Source organism: Agrilus planipennis, unplaced genomic scaffold (assembly GCF_000699045.2).
Source record: "Agrilus planipennis isolate EAB-ADULT unplaced genomic scaffold, Apla_2.0 scaffold308, whole genome shotgun sequence".
NCBI classification, from domain to species: domain Eukaryota; kingdom Metazoa; phylum Arthropoda; class Insecta; order Coleoptera; family Buprestidae; genus Agrilus; species Agrilus planipennis.
Window position 1 is genome coordinate 26,160 of NW_020439143.1, and position 10,260 is coordinate 36,419.

General features: G+C 31.6%; 1 protein-coding gene and 1 non-coding gene across 3 annotated transcripts; one reads left to right on the plus strand and one right to left on the minus strand.

Moving 5' to 3' along the window:
* Window positions 1-146: 146 nt before the first annotated feature.
* LOC108741470 lies at window positions 147-1,396 on the minus strand. 2 transcript variants are annotated; one of them, XR_003231774.1, is made up of 3 exons: window positions 1,182-1,396; window positions 684-1,126; window positions 147-442 (listed from the first exon to the last, which is right to left on the minus strand). It is a non-coding gene; the product is annotated as an uncharacterized LOC108741470 (transcript). The 2 variants fall into 2 exon arrangements; XR_003231775.1 differs by having other exon boundaries at window positions 147-410; window positions 1,182-1,395.
* Window positions 1,397-1,730: 334 nt separating this feature from the next.
* On the plus strand, window positions 1,731-3,333 carry LOC112905426 (inhibitor of growth protein 4-like). Its single transcript, XM_025977822.1, has 6 exons — window positions 1,731-2,041; window positions 2,095-2,285; window positions 2,361-2,520; window positions 2,605-2,775; window positions 2,905-3,041; window positions 3,149-3,333. Exons 1-6 carry the CDS (start codon window positions 2,005-2,007, stop codon window positions 3,248-3,250), a joined length of 798 nt encoding a protein of 265 aa, XP_025833607.1. The 5' UTR covers window positions 1,731-2,004; the 3' UTR covers window positions 3,251-3,333.
* The last annotated feature ends 6,927 nt before the right edge of the window (window positions 3,334-10,260 follow it).

The window sequence follows — 10,260 nt, forward strand, 5'->3', positions numbered from 1 at the left end:
ATGAGCCCCTTTTTATATTATAATCCACACTATCATCATCAAGTTTTTGAAAGATGGTGGGCGTTTACTGTTATGTAATCATCAGACATAACTCAATAGAAACATGAATTATCAAGGCAATAATGGGTACTTCTTAACATCCACAATTAGAGTAGTTCATTATGTTATATTTATTAAAGATTATATTGAGCAATATATCTCAGACAGACCAGAACAATTTAAATTGGCTCTAAGACATTTTTGCACAACCTTTAGTGGTGTGATATCCAACTTTTTTAACATCAAATCTATTAAGAACACTCACATTTGATGATGGGTGTATTTCTTGCAAGGTTTAGGCTTTGTTTTCAATGTCCAATGTCGAATATTTCTTCATTATTTGACATTTACAAAGTGCTGAAGTCAATTATCTACAGCAAAATACATTGCAAAACTCAAGGGCCTGTAGGAATTAAGCATCATGTTAAAAACAGTTTACTAAACACTTTTGATGGAATATCAATGGAACCAACTGTTTTAAAGAATTGAAGTAGATGCTCAACATGCACTAATTAAATTTTTTTTTCATGTACAAAAATTTTAAGATCATGAAAAGCAAATTAGATGAAAACTATGATATACACACAATGTGTATATTCTATCAAAAAAGTCATACCAAAAATAAAAAACAGTATGAAGCTTACCAAATTAAGACATCATGTTTTCAATACTACTAAGGTTCATCAGCATTTTCTTCATATTTTCTTTTTCCTCAATGGTTTTTAAATTCACACAAAACTGTTCAACCTTTTGTTCTTGATACTTTTTAAGAAATTGGAAACACTTTTGCATTGTTGCTCCTATATATAAAATGGTGATGTTTGCTTTCTTCTTTTCAATTTCACTTATTAATGGTAACGTACTAGTGATTAATTTGTGAGGTCCATGCCTTACACGGATTATACCAACTCGAGTTTCCTTATTGCAATATTTTGCTACAAATCCAGTTTTACATGCTGCAACACCAAAATCACCATGAAGCTGTTGTAATCTTTCTAAAATAGCATTATACAAGGTACTGTTGTTCAGATTCAATTTATTATGTTCTTCTTTAGTATTTTGCTCATTAATTTGGAATATGATGTACCTAAAAATTAATTAAATCAGTTAAATAACAGTGAACATTAAATAATGATATGTACCTATTTTTATGGCGCACCATTTTAATTGCAAGTTGATATTATATTCTTTGTTTATTATCATTACAACAAACGTCTGCGGTCAGTTTTCCACATCTTCCAGTAGAATACAATTGTTGAATAAAATCATAGATAATAGATCTACAAAGGGTAGAATAAAATGATAGAGCCACGGTAGATTACGAATGGGAGCCACTAATCACGAACCAAAATTACGTGCATAGAAGCACATGCAAGATCGATGAATAAACATTGACAAATGAATGAAGACTTAATCTAATCTATGGACTTAAATCCATAGGACCATAGCATCCATAGACTTAATCTATGACCATAGATTATGGTTATATGTTAATAACCAGTTGTGTGAACTGGCACCTGATATGATTAATCCTCCGATTTAAATATTACCAATAAATTGTGCGTCTAATTCTTAGTATAAGATATAATTCTTGTTTATGGACTGTAGTTATGGACATAATTGTCTATGGACATAATTAATTAAATAGAATAGCACTGTCCAGCTCTATGATCCAGCTGCCAAGCTGCCAAGTTTAGGTTAAATGACCTGACGTCGGTTGTTCATTCACATAATGTGTTTATATTATCAATGTGTGTTTATTTTTCATTAGTAATGTAGCATTTAAGAACTAAACGGAGTTATAAAAATTATATTGTTTGTCGTTTTATTAGGAACGTGTTGCGCTGAAATTAAGATAACTGGGAGTTTTGCAGTTAAACAGACATTAATAAATAGGTATATAGTTATCTGAAGAGAGAATAATATCAGCACCTTAATTTGCAACCAATTGTATTACATAGCGCAATGACTTCGGCTTTGTACTTGGAGCATTATTTAGACAGTAATGGAAAAATACGTTTTAGAAAACACAAATCTAATTTGAAGCTGTTCTAGGTTTGGAACATTTACCCATAGAATTACAACGAAATTTTACCCTAATGAGAGACTTGGATACAAGGGCCCAAGGTTTAATGAAGAATATTGACTCATTAGCTGATAATTATCTGCGAAATCAGAAAAATTTAATACCAGAAGAAAAGAAAGAAGAGCTAGATAAAATACAAAGTCTCTTCAACAAAGCCAAGGTATAAATGAAGTAATTTTGTTGATCCTGTTTAAAGCAAATAAATTACAGAGAAGTAATTCTTTGTTAACTATAGGAATATGGCGATGATAAAGTACAGTTAGCAATACAGACTTACGAATTAGTTGACAAACATATAAGAAGATTAGATTCAGATTTAGCAAGATTTGAAGCTGAAATTCAAGATAAAGCAATCAGCCAATCTAGAAATCAAGAAGAAAATTCTGTTGGTAAAAGTATGTATAGTATAATTATGTTAAATATGGTTATATGTATCTTAAATTAGCACATTATTTTTATATAAAATTCACTTTAAACAGAAGGAAGGAAGAAAATTAAAGATGTTAAAGATAATAAGAAAAAGCGGTCAGGGAATTCGAGTGAAGAAGATTCAACTGGTACAGGAAGAGGAATAAAAAAGAAAAAACAAAAAGGTTCAAGTACTATATCTGCCATCAGTGGTGGAACAGTTTCTGTTACAAAAGCTGCAGGTGAATTTTACAACTTATATGAATATGATCCTAGTTTTATTTCCTTATTTTCTTATTAATGTTTCAAAAACAGGAAGCAATAAGTACTCATGATTTTAGTAGAATATTTATTGACTTTTATGCTTATAGATGCAGTTTTGCCAGCACTTGCAGGAATTGCGCACCCTAGTGATGTTTTGGACATGCCAGTAGATCCTAATGAACCTACATATTGTCTTTGCCACCAAGTGTCTTATGGAGAGATGATTGGCTGTGATAATCCAGATGTAAGTATAGTGGATATTGTTTCCATTAATTTGTGAATTAAATGTCTAATAAATTTGTTATAAGTTGTTAATTTGGTTTGTTAACAATTTATGAATTTATATTTCAGTGTCCAATTGAATGGTTTCATTTTGCTTGTGTTGGTTTAACAACAAAACCAAAAGGTAAATGGTATTGTCCAAAATGTACTCAAGATAGAAAAAAGAAATAAGCAGTTAAAGGCAATCATTCCACCTAATTTATACAAACTAAATTTCTATTTATAACTTTTTTATTTTGATTAAACATGTATTTATTTGGAAATAAATATAAACATTTTTATATGATTGATTTTCCTTGACATCAGCATATTTATAATAACAATTTACTAATAAGTAACCATTTCACATTAAATTTAGAATGTTACCGTTAAAAAAATAAATGCTTGTTAATTATTCTGAAATATTACCATTATGAAAACTACATTTTTATAATCAAATCACAATTACTGTCTCGTATACAAATACGTATAAGAAATTGCAGTTAAATTTTTAAAAGACAATTTCTTTAAATGGGTATACATTAAAAAAAATAAAGAAAGAAACAAAAATCCATTTGAGTATATTATAATATATACATATAAAGTCGTAAATTAATTAAAATTACCTTCCTTTAGTAAAATTCTCGAAATTTGACTACAAATACGAATAATAATCATTTAGTCTCATTAGATGGCTTTACTCTAAACATCCTGTGTATTTATTAGTCATGGGTAGTGTCACAATAAATATTTTCAATGTTTTTGAGTTTTTTTTGCGCTTAGGGGCTGTCCATATTATTATAATTAAGCAATATTAATTAATTATTGACTCCCCTCTACTAAATAGGAGAGTAACGTCTGAAAACTCCGCCACATTTTGTTTTATAGCAGTTTTGTAGTTTTAAGTTTGAATTTAGAACTTATCAAGAGGAATCATCTCTCTTCCCAATTTGCTAAAGTTATTTGTGGATGATCCCATATAGGTACTTACATTCTTACATGCATCTTTCATTTGATACCCTCGTGCCTGTTCACGATACTCGGGAAAGTACATACTCCAAGAACTAGAACTTTTTCGCGCCAAAATTTATGGTGTACGTTTTACTCACGCATGTCTAAGACATGCAACCAGTCATTCCGCACCTGTTTTCTACTTGCATTTGATCGTATTTCTGTTACAAAAAATATTTTGCGGAAACAGGAAGTCAAATCTCTATAAATAGTTGAATGTTTTATCCTTTACTTTATATAGAACCTGAAATTCATAATGAACAACCGAATTAACAAAACAAATTTCCACTTTAAAAGTGGTGGTAAAAAAATCGGAATGAATTCAGTATGTATTGTGTCAGAATCAAAACGGATATTAGAAGAATATCGTAATGTATTTACATTTATGTTAAATAACAAACCATTTCATCAAAAAATATTTTATTATATTAAATATAAACATTTTTATATGATTGATTTTCCTTGACATCAGCATATTTATAATAACAATTTACTAATAAGTAACCATTTCACATTAAATTTAGAATGTTACCGTTAAAAAAATAAATGCTTGTTAATTATTCTGAAATATTACCATTATGAAAACTACATTTTTATAATCAAATCACAATTACTGTCTCGTATACAAATACGTATAAGAAATTGCAGTTAAATTTTTAAAAGACAATTTCTTTAAATGGGTATACATTAAAAAAAATAAAGAAAGAAACAAAAATCCATTTGAGTATATTATAATATATACATATAAAGTCGTAAATTAATTAAAATTACCTTCCTTTAGTAAAATTCTCGAAATTTGACTACAAATACGAATAATAATCATTTAGTCTCATTAGATGGCTTTACTCTAAACATCCTGTGTATTTATTAGTCATGGGTAGTGTCACAATAAATATTTTCAATGTTTTTGAGTTTTTTTTGCGCTTAGGGGCTGTCCATATTATTATAATTAAGCAATATTAATTAATTATTGACTCCCCTCTACTAAATAGGAGAGTAACGTCTGAAAACTCCGCCACATTTTGTTTTATAGCAGTTTTGTAGTTTTAAGTTTGAATTTAGAACTTATCAAGAGGAATCATCTCTCTTCCCAATTTGCTAAAGTTATTTGTGGATGATCCCATATAGGTACTTACATTCTTACATGCATCTTTCATTTGATACCCTCGTGCCTGTTCACGATACTCGGGAAAGTACATACTCCAAGAACTAGAACTTTTTCGCGCCAAAATTTATGGTGTACGTTTTACTCACGCATGTCTAAGACATGCAACCAGTCATTCCGCACCTGTTTTCTACTTGCATTTGATCGTATTTCTGTTACAAAAAATATTTTGCGGAAACAGGAAGTCAAATCTCTATAAATAGTTGAATGTTTTATCCTTTACTTTATATAGAACCTGAAATTCATAATGAACAACCGAATTAACAAAACAAATTTCCACTTTAAAAGTGGTGGTAAAAAAATCGGAATGAATTCAGTATGTATTGTGTCAGAATCAAAACGGATATTAGAAGAATATCGTAATGTATTTACATTTATGTTAAATAACAAACCATTTCATCAAAAAATATTTTATTATATTAAATATAAACATTTGTACTTCGTATTNGCGGGGGGAACAGGGGGGGAACGATTGCAAGCCCGAAGGCGTTAACAAAATGGAGGATAACAACAAAAAACACCCACATGACACAAGAGGGGGACGGGGCCGACCAATCAGAGGACAAAATCTAACGAGCGGAAGTGCCGTAAGAAAAGCATTGGGAGATAAGGAGATTTGCCCCTAGATATCCTACTGATGTCGTGTGGATTATGGAAAGATATATTGTCCGTAACCAACAGATTAGCATTGCAAGCGTCAAATTTAATTTTGAACATGGACTCCAATATAGCAGAATGTTATATGCAGTGTTAGCAAAATTTACAGGGGGAAAACGCATTAAGTTTTCTTTGAGGGGATCACAACAAGCACGCTGCGAAACGGCAGGTATTTCTTTCAATTGCAAAGGAGAATATGCGAACGTAGTCCATCGTGCGATGATAAAAAGAAGTCCAGGTAAGTACACCAAAAAAATTCACGGCTGGAAAGATGACCTTGCGGGATAAATACAAGTGCAGGCGAAATTTATTCAGGAAAACAAAGCGCAATGTAAATGCTACACCGCTCGTTGATTCAGAAATGTCACAAACGGACATGTGTCCTACTGAGTACGCAGAAAAAGTGGAATGTCACAAATACCTGTGAATCAAATTTCCAATATATGGTTTTTCTTAGCCAGAGAAAGATCTTTTAGGTTTATTAGGTTATTTTGTAAAAACGTGGCATGAGGTTAATAAGGCCCATTATAACGGTACTTGGGCCTTATTGGCCTACTAATATTTGAGTATCTGATAAATGTACTATGTGAATTTTACTGACAATATATGTGTAACACCGGGTGAGAATCTAACTATAGATGAGCAGTTAATTAGGTTCCGTGGTCGATTTAGAGGCAAAGTTTATATGCCAAATAAACCGAACAAATACGGCATAAAAGTGCATGCCATAGTTGACGCAAAGACTTATTACCGGTGCAAGTTTGAAGTATATTCTAGCAAACAACCAGATGGAGAATACCAAGTATCTAATTTTCCAGACGATATAGTAAAACACCTAGCTGAACCAATAAAACGCAGTGGCCGTAACATAACAACTGACAATTGGTACACTAGTATGAAACTGGTCAAGGAATTACTAACACCTCAATATAAATTGACCCTTGTTGGTACATTAAATAAATCTGAATTCTTCCCAAACAAGACTAGGGAGCAATTTACTTCACTTTTTAAATTTCATAATCAAATCACTAGTCTCCTATGATGATAACTCCATTGGCGAAGGAACAGCTAACGCTCGGAAACCAGAAATAGTAACCTATTATAATTGTACCAAAGGTGGTGTCGACTGCAACAATCAACTGTTCGCTAACTATAACGTTGCAAGAAGAACAAAAAGATGGCCGTTGGCTGTATTGTTTCACTTTCTAAATATATCTGGCACAAATACATTTGTCATACTCAAGGCGTGGCATTCAACAGAGTGCTGTCCCTACTTCGACAAAAAAGCGGCCCCATGAGGTTCATGATATGCAGCGAGTTATGCATCAATCGACTGCTAAGCGCGGTCGATGTTCGTCATGTCCTAAAAAACACGACAAAAAAGTGCCAAATAAATGCCATAAGTGTGGAAAATTTGTTTGGCTGCAACACCTCAGAGCTTACTGCATTGCATGCAGAATAGATGAGTCTGCTGAGGAATCTGAATAATATTTCTTTTTAAGTTGATCTGGACTACATCAAAAATAAATAGTTTTATGAGGCATTAGACTTTTTTTATGTTTTTAATTGTTTAAAGTGAAAGTTGTGTTCTCGGTATTTTATTATGATCATAATTAAGCATTTAAATATTTTTGGTAATACACACTTCGTTTTATTTATTTCTTCCATCCTGTTTTCATTTATTTCTTTGGGGTCAGCAGTGACCCCATGCGACTATTTGTTTGATTTTCTCAATGCGCCTAATTAAGAGTGGTTAAACGAAGCGATTCAATTTATACCAGAGGAAGAAAATATAGGTTATTTCCAAAATATGACTAAACCATTTGTGAAACAAAATACTCCGCCCCATAAACCATTTTTCCAACCATAAAATTATGTTAATCTATCTCCTATGATTAATTCTGTTTTCCCGAATCGTCACATTCTACCCCACAATAATTTTCTAAATCGCCCTATGCAACCTCAGAATAATTTCTTCAATCGCCCAATACAAACACAAAGTAATTCTCCGTTTCGACCATTTCAATTCAATACAAATAACTTCCAAAATCATTTTAGAAATACTCAAATATCTAGACAGCCCTCTCCTAATTCCAATATATTTAGGCAAAACCCAAATTTTTCCAATCCAATTGCTAACACTTAGCAATCCCAAAATGTATTTCGACCTAACTAAAATAAACCCTTACCAGCGCCTACTCCTATGAGCAGAATATCTGTAAATAAAACGAATTAATTTGGGCCATCTACATGCCAACAAAACCCTCAACAAAAGAAGTTTGTTTTTGAAGAGCTTTTTAATACTGAAGTAGACAATAGTATAAATAACGATGCAGAAATTGAATCGGGAAATCAAGAAAATGATAACAGTTAAGAATTTTCATTTGATAGTAGTGAACAATATTACGAAGATGACTCAAATTTTCACAGGGACCCCCTGTACAACAAACAGACGTAATACTTCATATTATATCTTTCAATAATACTAATTCTAGCGAATTACCGTACATAATATTTCCAGAAAATAATCTCAAATTTCTAATTGATTCAGGATCCACTAAATCGTTCATAGACCCAGACCTAGCATACAAATTATATTCTAATTGTATACAGAATGACCCATTTATCGTTTCCACCGTTTTTCAAAAATCAGCGCATAAACACAGTGCAATGATACCTGTTTCGAAAATTTTCAATTTACCTAGAAATGCTAAATTAAAATTTTATTTGTTTAAATTTCATAACATTTTTAATGGACTAATAGGGTTAGATAATCTAAAATTATTACAGGCAAATTTAGATTTTAACAAAGGAATTTTGTTAACTCCTTATTCAGAAATTAAACTTCGCTATCATAATACAAGTAACAATCTAAATTTAATTACAATAGCAACTCGCACTGAACAGGTAATTAAAATAAAAACTAATATACCAAACGGCGAAATTATAATACCGCATCAAAAAATCCATAATTGTGAAATACCTGAATGTTTGACAATAGCAAAAAATAATGAAGCCCTGACAACCATTTTAAATAACACGTTAAATCCAGTAACATTAGATTTTTCTGAACCAATAACTGCCGAAAAATTTAATCGGAAACAAATACAAGAGTTAGACCTTAATAATTTTGACGACACCTCTAAACCAATTTTAGATCTTTCCAAAATTCGTACAGATCATTTAAATTCTGAAGAAGAGTATCATATAAAAAATTTATGTAAGGAATTTTCGGATATATTTTACCAAGAGTGCATGCCCTTAACATTTACCAATCAGGTTAAACATAGAATTAGAACTACAGACGAAATACCAATTTACACGAAATCATATAGGTACCCATTCATACACAAAAGTGAGGTTGAAAGACAAATTAAAAGCATGTTAGAACAAAATATTATTCGGCCTAGTACTTCGCCCTGGTCATCTCCTATTTGGGTAGTTCCAAAAAAGATAGATGCGTCGGGAAAAGAAAAATGGCGAGTGGTAATTGACTATCGTAGACTCAATGAAAAGACTATCGATGATAAATATCCGCTACCTAATATTACAGACCTTTTGGACAAATTAGGAAAATGTCAATACTTTTCAACATTAGATTTGGCAAGCGGGTTTCATCAAATTGAGATGCACGAGGACGATATACCAAAAACCGCGTTTACAACTGAAAACGGTCACTGGGAAATGTTGCGCATGCCTTTCGGTTTAAAGAACGCCCCTGCAACATTTCAGCGTGTAATGGATAATATTTTGCGTGGTATACAAAACGAAAAATGTTTGGTATATCTCGATGACATTATTATCTTTTCAACGTCATTACAGGAACATCTAGAACGATTNATTCTCTCATTCCCCTCAACGAAGAGGAATTAGAACAACATAAATTAACAAACGAATGTCCTAATTGTTCTCTTTCATTTTCGAATACGAATCCAAAGGTAAAGCATCATTGCCACTATACCGGAAAATATATCGCAAGTATTTGTAATAATTGTAATTTGCAGATAAAAAAAAATTTTGAAGTAAAAGTGGTTTTCCATAATTTAAATTATGACTTGCACTGTTTTTTTCAAGAACTGGCTGCACAGGCGAACGTTAAACTTATTCCTTCCACTGCCGAAAAATATATATCGTTATCAGTTTATTTTGGATTAGTTCGTTTGGTGTTTATCGACTCTTTTCGTTTCTTACCCGATAGTTTAGACAATTTAGTAAAAATATTATCCCACGATAAACTAACACATACTTCTCAATTCTTTCCTATTATCGAACAGTTTGATCTAGTCAAGAGAAAAGGCGTGTTTTGTTATGATTATGTCAATTCGTGGGCATCGTTAGAAAATACCAGTTTACCTCCTATTGAGGACTT

What these genes read in the sequence shown, in the direction of transcription:
- LOC112905426 (XM_025977822.1), top strand. Translation starts at nt 2,005, where the DNA reads ATGACTTCGGCTTTGTACTTGGAGCATTATTTAGACA. An exon ending in CTTGGAGCATTATTTAGACA is followed by an intron (nt 2,042 to 2,094) that starts GTAATGGAAAAA and finishes AAGCTGTTCTAG; the next exon opens with GTTTGGAACATTTACCCATA. An exon ending in AGAAAATTCTGTTGGTAAAA is followed by an intron (nt 2,521 to 2,604) that starts GTATGTATAGTA and finishes CACTTTAAACAG; the next exon opens with AAGGAAGGAAGAAAATTAAA.